Consider the following 17,141-nt stretch of genomic DNA (forward strand, 5'->3'; position numbering starts at 1 on the left):
TGTTTTTAAAAAATATTTTTGTATAGAATTGGTATTGTACAGGGGGAAAAGCTAGAACAGGTAAAAATTCCTCAGGTTCCTGTACACCTAGGGGCATATTTACTAAACTGCGAGTTTGAAAAAGTGGAGATCAATCAGATTCTAGCTTCATTTATTTAGTGCATTCTACCAAAAAATAGCTAGAATCTGATTGGTTGCTATAGGCAACATCTATATATCTATTCAAGGTCACATTAAAGGTTTAAATGATCTGACATGATTTATAATGATTCCAGGCTTTACATAAAAAAATTATTTAAACACCAACATTATTAGCCTGGGCTGGTTGTGGCAATAGTGTGTGTGTGTGTGTGTGTGTGTGTGTGTGTGTGTATGAGGGGGGATAACATGGGGTTCCCCTGAAAAAGCTACAAACAGTACCAGGCTTTGATAGGCTGGCTGGTCAGAACAGGGAAACCTGTAGAGTGGGGTCCCCTGTTATACAGATCGATCCTATTTAGCATGGGATCCTAGGGGAATGAGGCCAACGAAAAAGGTGGTCCCCACCAAGAAAAAACAGCGTGCAGGTGTTGTGGTAATAGTATAAATTAGCCCAAAAATATAATTTTTGTATGTGGTCCCATCAAGCCCTGGCAGCCATATAACTATTTGGGTATGCTGAACTGGTAAAACTACAAGCACTGCTATCCAGGGCCTGCTTGGACAAATGGAAAAAGACTTGTAAAAAAACACCAATTCATTAGTCACCTAAATTCATGGGGGTCGTTTTCTTTCATTTTAATCCAAGGGGAAGGGGAAAAAATCTCACTGACGACGGTGACCTGCACATAGCAGAGCCGTGACACAAATGACGGGCCTGGGGGCTCCTAGTTTTACTACTGCAATTAGGCAAATATCAAAGTCATAGAATCCCTTTATACATGGACAAGGCTGAAGAGTCCCACTGAAATACACTGTTACCCGAATCTTATTGATATAGTTTGATTTGCTTATCTAGCTTTTTAAAGGCATCTTGAAAGAAACATGGTTCTTTTCAATATATAAACCATAAACAGTAAATCATAAAGCTGTTTAATTAGTTAACATTTGTTTTATAAGCGGGCTGCTACAATCATCAGTCAATTTAACCTACTCAATATAAATTAACCCTGTGTATAAAAATAACAGTAGTATAACAATAAACCTTTATACAAAATGTAAAAAATGTATATATATTTGGATTTAATTGATTTTGTAATCGTAATTTCACCAAAATAACATTATTTTCACAAAATAGTATATTATAACATGTGGATCTTTTTTCCTTTTCTAATAAATTCATCATTTAAACCTCATACACTATGAGAAAATAAAAAGGAGGGTTAAATTTATCATGAGATGCAAATAGGTACTTACTGAATACATATTATATTATAATGTACCCATTGTTATGTGTATATAGAAGTTACAAATTATTAAAGTCTATAGTTTAATTGAACTCCTTTGGATATAAAGTAGTAAATATTCGGAAGACCTCTTTCAGAAACACGCACCTAAACCTGTCCCTTCTCTTAAAGTTTGCTTTATAGGTTTTGTGGACGTCAGCTTTAGATCTCGTGGGTTACTTTACAGTATTAGAACTCTACAGTTTTTAGTAACTTTTTTTGTTTTAAGAATCTAACATACTTTATTTTTGTTCTAAAAACACTTCTCTTGATGTGCAATGTTTCTGGAGTCTTGTCAGGTACCCTTTAGGGATGTTACTTTTCCATGGTTGGTAGTGCTTACTTTTATAATGTAGCTGATTCAACGTATTAACTGATTTACTATAGTTATTAACCTCAATTTTATTTCACTTGACTGATAGGGCAATATCCAAATACTTATATGTATAAAAGTATATGTGTATGTAAAATGAAAATTTAATTAATTATTATATAAGTGCTTAACAAACTCATTAATGGATGTTGTGTCCCCAACCAAAATAAAAGATCTAGTCTTTATATCATATGCATAGCATAATGTTAGCCCTGTTTGAGCCATACCATATTTATTCCTCTACAAATAACTTCATATGTAGGTTGAAAAAACTCAGGGCAAATCTGGTGCCCATTGCAGTTCTGGAGATCTGTAAGAAATATTTGTGATTACACTGAAAATAGTTATGAGTATAGTGGAACGCAATGTAACTTCATGTCATCTCTCTGAGATCCTATCATAATTAACAAGTTGTTTATGAACTACCCCTATACATTTATTATGCAGAACATTTGTAAACTTAGCCTGTACATCACATGTAAGGAAGTGTTTTTTTTCTCTCCAGGTGGCAACCTAAAGTTTATTAATCATATGAATAGTGTCCTTATTGTGTGCATCTGTAATTAGTGATCTACACAATATGATAAGTGCTGCGGAATTAGTGACGCTATATAAATAAATAAATGATCAAGATGATGATGATGATGATAAGTTAGAAATGAGTGAACCAATTCCAGAAATAATAGAGCAATCGAGGGAGTTCCTTATGATTTTGTATTTTAGGCAAATGTTAATAGACTGGAAGGATGGGATTACAAACAAATAAAAAGTGCAATGTCTTGATATTAACCCCCCAGCCAAGGTTGAATCAAGTTTATAACGTAAGACAATAAAAAGACTTATATAAGTTAGGCTCTGAGTTAAATTTAGTATAGAAGTTATTCAGTTGATAACTAACATTATTTTCCATCCAGATCATCTAACATGTTTAAACCGGTGGTAGACAGGATATTGATGCTGACTACCCAGACACTACTTACCCCAACATGGAGAGACTGCAGGGCTCCTACCCCGACCAGCGTGCAGGACGACTTCTGTGTATTGCGACTGGAAGTGATGGCGATCCCTGAAGAAGGCGGCGGCAGCTGATAACGTCACCGATAACCGCGACGTAGTCATCGGTGCTGTGAATGGGGTAATACTTACATTACCCCCTCCACAGCACCGATGACCGCGTTGTGGTTATCGGTGACATCATCAGCTGACGCCGCCTTCTTTAGGGTACGCCATCACTTCCAGTCGCAATACACAGAAGTCGTCCTGCACGCTGGTCAGGGTAGGAGGCCTTTGGTCTCTCAACGTCGGGGTAAGTAATGTCAGAATAATGAGTATCATTATTCCGTACCCAACCCGTTTAAACAGTCTGAATCTTGATATTTAATATAATGGTATTGGCTTATATATTTATTTTCTCTAGATCCTTAAGTGTAAAATGCTGCTTTCTACTTAAGTTCCTAATATATTATTTTCATTTATTGAAGAGATCAAATTGGGGTCAGAAGAGGGAACACATTTTAATCCATTGTTTATTAAGCTTTTTTTAGATGAGAATCTGAAAATACCATTAGATATTCATTTATTCTTCTTTTGATGTAGTTTCCTCCCTGACTTGACCCCTCTGTGTCCATATCTCTTCCCCTTTTGTATATACAATTTGTAGTAATTGTATGTATGTCCAATTCTGTTTAAATACTGGATCTTCCTCAAGTTGTTGTCACTTTCCAAAAAATAAGCTGGTGGTCATTTTTTCTTTATCTTTTGGCCTAGGTCTTAAATAATATGTATTTTATTATTGGTTACGTTTAGTTTTTTAGAGTAGGCATTTGATATTCCTCTGCTCCTCAGACTGGGAGTGTAATGCTTGGCTGTGACAACACACTCCCAGCTTAACACTGACATTGAGGAGCAACAAAATATATTTGTCCAGCTCCACCTAAGAGATACTCCACAGTTCCTATTTGCTGCCAACGAGGGAGTCCTTTCACCATGTAAATTGAGAATATGAAATTTCTCAGGACCGGAAACAGGAAATAAATAGTCGTGTGTATAGTCCTCTCAGTATTAGGTACTTGTTATACTGCAATTTTGTTAACCCACAGTAAACATTTTATGTATCCATCAAAAGATGATTGATCAAAAGATGATTGACTGGAAAATAATCATACTTAAGCTATCAGTGTGTCTGTGTTACATGTACAGACTATCTTCTTCTTCTTCTACGAGTGTGTGCATTAATCCTCAATGCTGTGATAGGGCAACATAGTGTACTCTATATAATACTGATTTACATTAAAATACATTAAAGTGCACATCTTGTACGCAAGCATGCAAAGATCCCATGGTTTACGATAAAAATTCAACTTTATTCTACAAAAGAAGTGTTAAAACAATATTAAAAACAACACAAACTGCATCCACGCTATGATGGAATTTCAAAGTTAGTAACATACACTGGTGTACACTTTCCCAGTCTGAAGTCTTCGGGTGGGTGCCTTTTTCCAGAATCTTGGTCCAGCTGGATGAAGCATCCTTCATTTCAGCACCCGACTGAAATGAAGGATGCATTCTGCATGGGTGCACCGCAGGGGCATTAGAAAACTGGTTGAATGACATCATGTTACTCATTCAGGGCTAGATTTACTAAACTGCGGGTTTGAAAAAGTGAAGATGTTGCCTATAGCAACCAATCAGATTCTAGCTATCATTTATCTAGTGCATTCTACAAAATGACAGCTAGAATCTGATTGGTTGCTATAGGCAACATCTCCACTTTTTTAAACCCGCAGTTTAGTAAATATACCCCTCAGTGTTGGTATCATAAGCAGCCGCTTAGGCTCGACTAGTGGTAGCGATGGCTCTGTTATCCGTGACTATTTAGTCACCACTGCTTTTTTTAATTTACAGGCATTTAAACCTTTTCAATACAGTTATAATTATGGGCATTCCACCTTCTGAACATCACTTTTTATTACAATATTTATTGACAAGTAGAGCATATAAAATGCTTTCATTTAGAATCATCTCTATTACTTATTGTTAATAAAAATATTTTTCACTCAAGCAATTTAAAAGGGAGATCTCAATTTGTAGGACACTATACCCCTAACATGCTGTCCTTCTAACAGAGAAGTGAAAGGAAATATATAGGACATATTTAGTTAACTACAAACACTACAGTCTGTTCATGTATGTTACTCAGCTCAGTAATACACATAATTTGTCCAGAGGAGGACTTTTGTCAGAAGGGAGAGGTAAGTCAGCATCATTTATAAATATGAAAATTCAGCCCACAGGATAAATGGCGTTCTCTCTTCGATTATGTGTTACGTTCACTTCTTTTCAATTAGAGAATTAGTGGATTTGATCCAGGGGTAACCACACTTTTGCATAAACTGTATATAAATTATATTTCCTTATACTCAATACAGGGCCCTGTCCCAGGGGTATAGATTAAGCAGCTACCCTGGCTGCCTAGTAGTAGTGATGCAGCCTTACACCTAATCCATTCCTGCTAGCTAAAACAGAGATGACCAATACTGTGCAGCTTATTATCTCCCCAGCTGCAGCAACTGTATGTAAAGAAGCCTGTGGCCTGTTGAACAGACATGGGGGCCTGATTCATTAAGGATCTTAACTTGAGAAACTTCTTATTTAAGTCTCCTGGACAAAACCATGTTACAATGCAAGGGGTGCAAAGTAGGAATTTGTTTTGCACATAAGTTAAATACTGTCTGTTTTTTCATGTAGCACACAAATACTTGATAGCTTATTTGTACACTGAAATTTAAAGTTGATATTTGTGTGGTACATGAAAAAACAGTCAGTATTTAAGTTATGTGCAAAACAAAATCCTACTTTGCACCCCTTGCATTGTAACATGGTTTTGTCCAGGAGACTGAAATAAGAAGTTTCTCAAGTTAAGATCCTTAATGAATCAGGCCCATGGTGAAGAAAACCTCCTCCTCCTGTCCTCCCAGGTAGTTCAAAGAAACAGCTTCCTTCAGACCTCCCCTTTTTAATAGGATCTCGGTGGGAATTCTCAGTATTCTAAGTAAAGGGCCAGGCTTGATGACAAAGAAAGGAAAAGTATAAATTAGTTGATCCAAAAGTGATAGTAAGGGGGACTTTAAAGTGGCAAGTTTCCTTTGACTGGCCTGCACATTCCTATTACAGAACAAAAACTCACAAACATCTGCCCACATATATGTCAAAACATAGTATAAGGGTTTACATATCCACAAATACAATAGACTGGACCGCTCAATTTTTTCTAGTTCCTAGATGACCACTAAGGAGTAAAAAATGTCCAAAATTTACCATTTAATTACTTTATAATGTTTATGTCATGATATCTCTTGGTGTATACATACAAAATAAATGATGTGACAATATTTTGTATTTGAGGAAAAAACAACAAAACATTGTTTAATTTGACGCCTGTACATTTGTTATACAGAGAGATATCTGAAAACTATGACTTGAAATCAATAGAGGCCAACGTGTTCTCAAACAATCTTCAGCTGCAAGAAATGTAAGTAATACTATATTTGACAAAGTATACTCAACTTTCAGATACCTAAAGATTGTGGGTGAATGTGAGAAATTTGAGTGAAGTGGAGGGAGCCAGTTCAGTCTAAAAGTGGCTCATAGCGGATGTCTTAATTTGATCCATTTTCTCACTATCCACTAAATTGAATGATTATTTTTGAATGTAATGATGGTATGAAGATCATTAGTTCTGTATATGTTTTCATTATTATTATATGGCACATAATAACTGAAGCATACATAGGATATATTAACTATTGTGAATTGACATCTATTGAATATTATTGGCTATAATTGGCATAAAATAGCCTATGTGGTTATATATTCTTTTAATGAACAAAGTTTTTTGACCAAGCTTTCAAACACTAACAACTTTTGAGCTATTTGAAGCCCTCTGGGATCTATTAAGGTTCTCTTTTACCAATAAATGTTGCTGAAACTCATACCAAAGTCATACATCAAGTCTCTTGCATCTTGACACCTATTCTAGTCAATATGGTCCGATCCAAAATGATTGCACTAAGTCAATGCGTGTCTTGATGGATCAGCTGTAGAGAAAACTTCAATAGAGAAACAAGATCTTTACTTTTTACGGAGACAGTGCTTAGGTTATATTTGCAGGGAATAAATGTTTTCCTCTAATGCAAGATTCGGGGCATCAATACAATTTTATGTCTAGACTTGTTAAGAACAAGTGGCCTGATTCATTAAGGATCTTAACTAGAGAAACTTCTTATTTCAGTCTCCTGGACAAAACCATGTTACAATGCAAGGGGTGCAAATAAGCATTCTGTTTTGCACATAAGTTAAATGCTGACAGTTTTTTCATGTAGCACACAAATACTTGATAGCTTATTTGTACACTGAAATTTAAAGTTGATATTTGTGTGCTACATGAAAAAACAGTCAGTAATTAACTTAGGTGCAAAACAGAATGCTAATTTGCACCCTTTGCATTGTAATATGGTTTTGACCTGGAGACTTAAATAAGAAGTTTCTTAAGTTAAGATCCTTAATGAATCAGGCCCAAGATGAGTATAGGCATCCCTGTCTTTACTGTTGAGTTCCCATTGCAATATTTCTAGCAAATAGTAACAAGCAAAAGCAAACAAAAAAAAGTGAAGCACCCAGTACATGAGCACAGCACACAATAGGGTACAAAATAGTGTTTATTGAGGCAACAACAATAAGTTTAAATTGACACTACAAAACTTAGATAAAAGACACTCTATGTTAACAATAAGGCAGCCTGCCAATATATTCTCCTATTCCTGGGACACAATGAACGAGCAGGGGATAGAAACATAGAAGCATAGAATTTGACAGCAGATTAGAACCATTTATTAACCTACGGTAACCTCCAACCCTATTTGTTCCACAGTTCTTTGTAAGGATATCCTTATGTCTTATCCCAAGCACAATGACACATTCTCATTCTAATGTTTCCGAGCTAGAAGTCCCTCCTCAATTTATTTACATAGATGCAAATTCCCCAAAAAGTCCCTATGGAAAATATTGAAAAAAAATTGAAAATATAGGTTGTATATTAATACATATTTAATATACAACCTATAAAAGTATAAGACTAAAGGTGAATAATATAATAGATGGAACGCAACCAGTAAAAACTTGTGAATAATTTGACCTACAGAATGAAGAGGTGATGTGGAGAAGAAAACAATATATGCTGCACCATTGTGACAAAAATAGAAATAAATAAGGGAGGAAGTAGCAATACACCAAGTATATGAATAGAATGAATGAAAGAGTGAGTGGAAATAGTGACAGCAATTAGAGCTATAAGGGAACAAAACAGAAGAAAAGATGAAGCACCATAGATGGCAAATGTAGCCAGTTATGTTACACAAAAGGATTCTGCTGTATAACATATTCAGTAATAAATGTTCAAATGAAATCACATCAAATCAGATAAAGAGATCAATGGGAGCCATTGCTTTCAAGGAAAATGTTGAATGAAAATATTCTACTCAAAGTTGCTAATTGAGCTGAATCTAAAGTATCAAAAGTGAAATATATTATAAATGGTCACTAATAACCCCTTTATGTAGCAATAATGGCACATGCAATAAAACAGGTGGTGCTGATTCCAATGCTGGAAGCAATTATTAATTAAGTAGCACACAGGAGAAAATTACAATATGAGTCAATTTAAAAAAATCAGTATTAATGCATATTTTTAAAAAAAGAATCAGAAAAAAACCCTCAAAAAGTCCTGGTTTTAAATTTTGACAGGTGGCCAGGACAAATTATGTAAAATGTAAAATAATAATTAGGGGAATATACAGTATATTTAAAAAAAAAAGACAAAACATTAATTAAAGTATGAATTAAAAACTACATCCGACATTCATATTTAGTTCTCCATTGATCTATAATACTGACAGCTGGAAAACACTAACGCGATCACCCTACACTAATCGGTGCAGTTGCTGCACACTGTTATCTATTCAAGCAAAACATTTTGCTTTGGAAGCTATGGACTCCCATTGGTCAGCAAGTAACATTGACTTCGGATTGGCTGAGCAATCAGGATTCATTGAGGGTCACTGGACAAAGCCAGTATTCCCCAAACAATCACAAAACATGCTTCACACCCTTGAGAGGAGAAAAAAAAAAGAGCATAAGTCCCAGGAAAATGTTAAACCTATGACTATAAAATTGCACCAATGTGTGATCTCCTTTCCAGGAGTGCATAGCTGGAATGTCTGCTATGGAGCACATTTATGTACATGCATTCACACACACTGTGTACCTTTACTAGCACAAAAAGGTTTGAACAAATGCTTTAAGATCAGCTGAATTCTCCAGTATCTTGCCAATATTCTTCTGTGCATTCCCGATTCTGACTGTTATGTTGTTGTGTTCTCACATTCTCTTACTAATTTGGCCAATTGCCCTTGTTTAGCCTCTGCATGATTCTGGATTCTGAAAGACCTTTGCTACGTTGCTGTCCTATCATCCTTGCTGCCTACCTCTGGGCACAGTTTGTTTGATCATGGATAACATCATACTAATTTTTATACTACTATACTACTAGTGCTAATCTCTGCATTTGAGTGTCATAACACTTTTCATCACTAGAAGAAATATAAAGCAATTATGTTATAAGAAGACAGTGTAGTCTGACTGAGTTTGCTCTTTACTACTCAGGTTTTTTTTAAAGAATTGTCAAGGACAAGAGAGTTCTGAAGACTTTGTTGTTGATTGTCAACTCTTGCTAATCTAAATGGTTTGGCCCTTGTTTCTCCATGGTCGGGAACATAGGGCTATGTGTACTATTGCAGATAAAACACCAGTGCTCTGTTCTTGGGCAGAGCATTGACATCTATTAATTTGTTATTACATATAACTCAGTTATGCTCAAAAAACGGAGCAGAGCTAACATCCACCAACTCAGGGCTGATGGAGAAGGAGGGAAGAGTAAACGCTGCACGGCATTACCATGCATGCACACCCTTGATTCGGCCTAAGTGCTCCTCCAAGTATGCCCCTGACAGATGTAAATGCACAGTGACTGTCTGGAGTCGAATGCGGAGGAAATAGTGGAAATGCACCCCTCTACCCTCCATATGTTTCTCAATACATAGTCTCCATAGTTTCAGCAGTGAACCGGTGCCATGAGAACTGATGCGTATGGCAATGATGGGGCGTTGATTGGAGGAGAAGGGAGGAGAGAAAGGGGTGGCCTAGCTCTACAAAAGCCACGCCCACATCACACCAATGTGTGACAATGTCGCTAATCTCTACTGTTATTGAAAACAAGCACAGTCAAATGTTGATATTTCAAATAGCTGTAAAATGGGATGCAACTGAAAAGTTATAGGATAGGAACATAAAAAGAAAAAGGGTGCAGAGTGCCTTTAAGGTTCCTAACCATTTCTTTGCCTACATTTTAATTGCAATATAACACACAGGTCACACAGATAACTCTGGTCAACACTCATTTTATTGACAATAATAATAGAGTGATTTTTGGGTAACCTTGTGGTGCTGGTTCCAAATATGACATCGGTTTTGCTAGATTGGCTCTAATTTTTTAGTTAATAGGTATCCCATGGAAAAACATAAAAATTCAAAAATTGTATTGGTCAGGCAGAGCCCACTTACAAATCGCAATGAAATTGTCTCAAATCATAGAAATGTAAACACATTAAATACATAATGACATTTTATTCGGTATAGTAACAGATAAACCTAGTAAGCTCATTCAGATAATTATAAATAATGCATAGTAAAACACAGTTTGTATGATTATCTTTTATGTGAGTTCACATTGGAGGCTCCAGCATTAGTCTGCCATCATGTGTCTGTCCCATGTGCCTTGATACATTTCCTACATCACCTCTATATCTTGATGAAAGCTCTCCCCTTGTTCCTCACTAAAATCACCAAAATTATCCGAAAATCTGTGTAAGTGGCTTTTGAAAAAGTTTACCTTTATGCTCATATTAGTGCCTACATGTTTACACTTTGTGAGCATGTTTTGCACCAGTTCTTCATAATTGTGTTCTTGACAACTGAGACCTATCTGCACCAGGCAGAAGCTTCAACACCAGGGGAGGGCTGGCAGACTTTAGCCCGGGGGGCAGGCACAAAGCACTGGTCCATAAGTAGCTGCCCATCCTTAAAGGGTGGTTTTTGGTTATATTTACCTATATAAAAAGAGGCTATTTGAGTGTTGCTTAATCCATATAATATTTGCCCAAGCCCAGAGCTGAATTAAGGCTCTGAGGGGCCTGGGCACTTTAGACAGGGTAACCCCCTATGATGTAGCATGAATATCATTTTAGATACACAGGCAATACAGTGTGCACTACTGTTAGGTGCACACAGTTCTGCCTTCACGAGCAGTACACGGTGAAGTTGGACATACCTCCCAACTGTCCTAAGCAAAACAGTCACCCAAATTCTGGACTGTCCCACTAGATTCAGGACAGTTGGCAGACTGTCTTGCTCTCTCCTACCTGTTCTTGTCACTGTCACCACTTGTGGCTGCTGGTTACTTTAGCTTATTTGCTGGTTGTCTGGATCCTGGAATGTTGGAGGCCCTATTTGAAAAAAAAATGGGTACATGAAATTTTGAAAAATCAAACCAGGCCCGATGTTAAATCAAAAGCACTCACATTTATAATTAGGCCTCCCTCCAGCCACAACATTAAAATAATATTCACATTTGCTAAATAGATCTTTTTCCCTCCAACCAACCCTGACATTAGATAGCAAACACATTTAATATATAAACCTATTTCCCTCCATCCAAACAGCCCCAACAATAATTTAAATAGCATTTACATATAACAAATATTACCATTTCCCACACAATCACAGGCATTAAAAAATACATAATCACATTTAATAAATAGACCTCATTTTCCACAACCAGCCCAGAATTAATAAATAGCTCCCAAACCACCCCAGCATTAAATAAAGGTCTAATTACCCCATTATAAATTCATAGGCCTCACTATTAAATGAAATTGCCCCACCACCACCCCACAAATAAAATAACACCCAATAATTAGCCCCCACCTGCACTCCACAATTAAATTAATAGCCTACCTCCCACATTATATTAAGACCTCCCTCCCTGCCACACTACATTCATTTACTGGCCCCCCCACACATTACATTCATTTACTGACCCCCCCCCCCACACACACACAGCATTCATTTACTGCCCCCCCACACACAGCATTTATTTACTGGCCCCCACACACACACACAGCATTCATTTACTGCCCCCCCCCACACACAGCATTTATTTACTGGCCCCCACACACACACACAGCATTCATTTACTGCCCCCCCCCACACACACAAGGCATTCATTTACTGGCCCACACACACACACACTGACACACATACATACAAGATGCTGCTGACACACACACACACATACATACAAGATGCTGCTGACACACACACACATACATACTAGATGCTGCTGACACACACACACACACACATACATACAAGATGCTGCTGACACACACACACACAACCCCGCACTTACCTTGTTCTATCCGCGCCACGCGCTCTGCTCGGACCGCCCCTGGTTAACACCCCTACCTCCTTTCCCCCACCTCCCTTTCCTACAGCTCTCTTCTCAGCCGCTGGCCCCATCCTAAAAAATCCCTGTCTGTTCTCAAGAAATAACTATTGCTTTTCACATAATGGGCATAGGAACTTAACAGCTCTGAGGGTAGAACATAGATGTTTGCTTTAACATGGCAGGGTAATGGATGGAGTCATGGGAAGATAAATTAAAACAAGAGCAACAACCCAGAACATATGTAAAAATATAGCACAGTATTTTCAAATCTGAGCCATATTCACCTGCTTTGCCTCAGTGCAATGGCATGGATGCCATATAGTAGGAGGGTGGTGAGCCTTGTGTTACTCTATTCCAATGTTGAGCAACCTGCTCAATTTTTGGGCCAAAATATGTAGGTCCCAACTCCCCCAAAGGCACCCTTCACATAAATTAATAAAGATGAACAAACTGCAGTTTATAGGGTAGAGTCATGTATCTGCCCTTGGTGCTGTCAGACAAGAGACATGACATCCCGGTTCCCTACATGTGGTCTGACACTGTCTAGTTGGGGGCCTTGTTTGGTTGCCAAGAGACCCATGGCACAGGCAAACACTGCCTGCTACAAGTGTGTGTTCCAAGTAATCAGCTGGGCACAGTTGCTGCAGGAAAAATAATGCCCATTAATAAACCAAAAGGGGTAGCATTGCCCAATAAAATATCAGCTTTAGTCATAGTTCCCAGTAATTTGCCAACATTAGCAATAATGCCAAATAATATGCCAGTAGTAGTTGTGGTGCAAAATTGTATGCCAGCGGTAACAGTAATGAACCCGTTAGCAAGCCACCTGTAGTTGTAATACCCAGTAAATTATCAGTAGTAGTGTTAGTTCTGTAATATATCTGCAATAATAGTAATGCTTGATAATAAGCCACCAGAAGCTGTGCCCAGTAAAATGCCAACAACAGTAATGTCCAGTAACAAGCCAACAAAATGCCAGCAATAGTACTAATGCCAAATAATAGGTTACACCCACTGTTCTTTTAGCATGTTTAAATCTTAAGTATGGTCTCACCAGTTTTAACATTGTCCCAGCAGAACTACTTCACATCACTCATCGTGACAGGAGATTTGCCCTACTGTGCTAGTGACCAATCAGAAAATATGCGCTGTGTATTCAACATCCTGCAAATTTGACCTGGACAGTGAGCCCAGCTTGGGTTGTGTTAGCACCGGGTCTTATTCCTCCCCAGCCATTGTTTACACCCCTCTTCATTCTGCAGGTCGAGGCGGAAGAAGGTAAAAGAAATAAGGTAATCCCCGTCTTCTGGAGATTCTCCCTGGCCACAAGCTGTAATGGCTCAGGCTACAGAAAAAGTACAGCAGGGACACAGCGCGTGCGCACACACACACAGAACACACACTTACACTTACCTTGTTCTATCTGTGCCGCACGCTCAGCTCTTCAGTCTTCTGACATGGGACGGCACCTATCACGTGGTGCGCGTCCCATGTCACAACAGAAGCCGGCCAAAACTTTTAGTGGGAGGGACTAGGGAGGATGTGCTTTTGACAGCAGCAGCCAATGAGAAGGTGGCTGGTCCCGGAGAAGGGGCCAGCAACCGAATAAGTGAAATTAGGGCTGGCCCAAAATAGAGTTTTTGGGTCTAGCCTGGGGGACATCTGCCCCCCTGCCCCCCGTCCCAGCCCGCCACTGTTCAACACCATTCATATATTTTGTGAAACTAGAATCCTTCATAAGTTTATGAATCTGAGGGTCATCAAATATTCCACCTTTTGGTTTTTCCATACTTATGCCAGGGGATGATCAATAAATGTATTTGAAGTGATCACCATTTTTCTCCGAGGCTTTAACAAATTGTTTCATTAGTGTCAGCTTGATATGGAGTCATTGGAGAATGATGTCCGCTGTGCCTTCAGTCATGTTTTCTCTTGAAGGCCATGTCTATCCCACAAGTAGGTGAAACAAGGGTATTTTTGTATCCAATTTGTTGCCCAAGCAAGAAGTTTGCCCTCTTTAGATCACCACAAATAGACAACTGTTGATAGCTTAGCTTCTGCAAGATCATTGTGATATTTTCATATTCTTCTTTAAGTTTTGTTGAGTGAGCAATTGGAAGAGATACACATCAGTTATCATTGTGCTGTAAACACATTTTAAACTTCTACTGGAGCTGAATATAAAAAGCCACCTATCTCCTGGTCAATAATCCATTCCCATATAAAGAAGATGTCCAGGGATGTTATTACAGTATACAAGTTCTTCATCTTGGCTGAAGAAAGGAAGAAGTCTCAACTCTCTTGTCTGATTAGCTGTTATTTTAGTTTCAGGCTGTAGACAGTTCTATTCTTATAGTCTGGATGCTAAAAGTTCAGCTGCATGCTTTGAAAGACTGAGGTCCCGTATCAGATCATTGAGTTCGTCTTGGGAGAACGGCCGAGGTGTTGAAATGCTTCCTTTATATTCATTCCACTGCTACCACCTAAGTCCTAAATTTATTCTACATCTGAAAATGAAAGTTTAGGAACCGTGGTAAATACTGATATGGGAATGTCTTTGCTGTGTGGCACAGGTCACCTTGCTAATTCCAAAGCAGGATATTCCCACTTGAGTTTCCTGTATCTATTGAAACATTTCACATTAACCACACAAAAATAACATTTGTCGTGGTGGTTTTTCGGGTCTCACCACATCATAGGGACAGTGAACTTTAAACTTTTCCTTTCTCTATTTCCACAGTCATAAGCATTCTACACAGGTTTTGCAAACCTTAAGGGGAGCCCAAGACTTGTCTTGGTCTCCAAGCGCCATGTCAAAATACGCAAGATAACCTTGATTTACAAAGTCTATGATGTTTTCTCTTTGTTTTTGCAGAGAGCATTCGCCACAGATGTAGCAGAATGCATTAAGATTGTTTAAGTGGCCTCGTCATGAAGAACTTCTATTTCTCTAAATGGACACACCAAAAAAATAAAGTTTATTTATTATGATATTGTTATATGGACACTGTAAATAAAACAGGTTTTATTGTCAATTAACTTAATTCTTACTTGAAACACTTTATATACAAATTGTCACCACAAATTAACTTATTTACACTAAATACATGTATGCAAATATATCACATGGATGTGAAACACGAAAAACACTACAGAGAGCACGAACCACTCAACTGCCAACTGTAAACTGACTGCTGGTTATGTGGTTGATCACTTATATATGGAGGGGGAATATTCTAGAATGATCACCAAGAATATTTGTGTGTCTCACCTTCTAGAATGTTCTGCTAGATTCCAATTTGCATGTGTTACATTCCCTATTAACTCAAGGACTAGAGCCAATTCGAAAAAAACTACTTTAATTTTTGAATTCAGCAACCACAAAATACCTTAAATTTGTTCAAATATCACTAGCAAGTAAAAGAAAACAATCTTTTTGCTGTTGGGCTGTGTAATCAATCTATGCGCAAATGCATATTAATATAATATTAATGTAAAGGTAATAAAAACATACAGGAGAAATACAAAGATTTGTAAAACGTGTCTGCGATTTGCTGGATGCCTCCACACCCTAGATGCACTCTCTAGTGGCACTCTCTAGATGCACTCTCTAGTGGTACTCTCTAGATGCACTCTCTAGATGCACTCGCTAGTGGTACTCTCTAGATGCACTCTCTAGATGCACTCTCTAGTTGTACTCTCTAGTAATGGTATAGTTAGTTACACCATATTAATTAAATATAAAGGGGTGTTTTGCACATTTAACCCCAAAAATAAAACTTTTCAGGTAGACTGAAAGTGGACCTGAAAAAACTATGTTTAGCAGAAAAACTCAACTCATTTTTTATGGATAAGTGTTTAATTATACTAATCATTGATATAAAATAACCAGTAGGAATAATGTTTTTCTTTTGCAAGACAGATGTTTTTAATTGCGCTTGGAGAAAAGCTGTATTGAGGCATCTTAAGCCTACTGTACACATTGCTTCTAATGAAATATAAATGTTTAATCAATTTCTAAAGATGAATATATATTTAAGTTACATTTCCCTATCTTTCTTTTTAGAAGAATTGAAAAAGCAAACAGCCTTGAAAACATTGATCGAGATGCTTTCCAGAATCTTCCCATGCTCAAGTATCTGTAAGAAATGTCTAGATTTCTATGAAATATTTCTACATTGTTCTTATCTTATTTATTATCAACAGAAATTATGCTTTTACAATGCTAATAAATGACCAATGACAATATAGGAGCTAGGTACATATTAAACTCTCATGTAGCAGCAACATATAAAACACTGGTGCCATTCTCCCTTCCAAATGTTCCACTCAGTGCAACCTAATAAATATAATCATTTCACATCTCAAACTGCCTCCGATTTCCTTCCTTACATCATATGTAATTAAACAAATTCTCAACTTTGAAGCATCTCTGCCACACAACCATTTCTCACAGAGTGGTTTGCTATGGGTCTAATTTAATCTCATTATATAGTTGCTCATCCATTGCAGCACATTGCTTTTTGACCTTACCCTTCATAGACATTCTACTCTCCAGTCTATTTGGAGGAATAATGCTTCACTCTTTCACCTCTCAGTCTCTGGTTTTGTGCTGCTCCTCTCTGCAAACCCTTACACTTCTTTCCTTCAGATTTTTTAAAAGATGTTATTTGTAATGTGCAGACATTGAACATTCTGCTTCTCTCCCGATTGCCCAACTCTA

The 17,141-nt window shown here is 37.5% G+C and overlaps 1 protein-coding gene across 5 annotated transcripts in view; it reads left to right on the top strand.

Moving 5' to 3' along the window:
* Window positions 1-17,141, top strand: part of FSHR (follicle stimulating hormone receptor) — a 117,751-nt gene that overhangs the window by 61,203 nt on the left and 39,407 nt on the right. For 4 of the 5 annotated variants that reach the window (XM_075204092.1, XM_075204091.1, XM_075204089.1 and 1 more), the window contains 2 exons: window positions 6,254-6,328; window positions 16,485-16,559. In XM_075204092.1, the coding sequence (XP_075060193.1) occupies window positions 6,254-6,328; window positions 16,485-16,559 (150 nt within the window). The remainder of the gene's footprint in view (window positions 1-6,253; window positions 6,329-16,484; window positions 16,560-17,141) is intronic. The other variant, XM_075204090.1, reaches the window with a different exon arrangement.

The sequence above is a fragment of the Mixophyes fleayi genome, chromosome 3, assembly GCF_038048845.1.
Source record: "Mixophyes fleayi isolate aMixFle1 chromosome 3, aMixFle1.hap1, whole genome shotgun sequence".
Taxonomy (NCBI): domain Eukaryota; kingdom Metazoa; phylum Chordata; class Amphibia; order Anura; family Limnodynastidae; genus Mixophyes; species Mixophyes fleayi.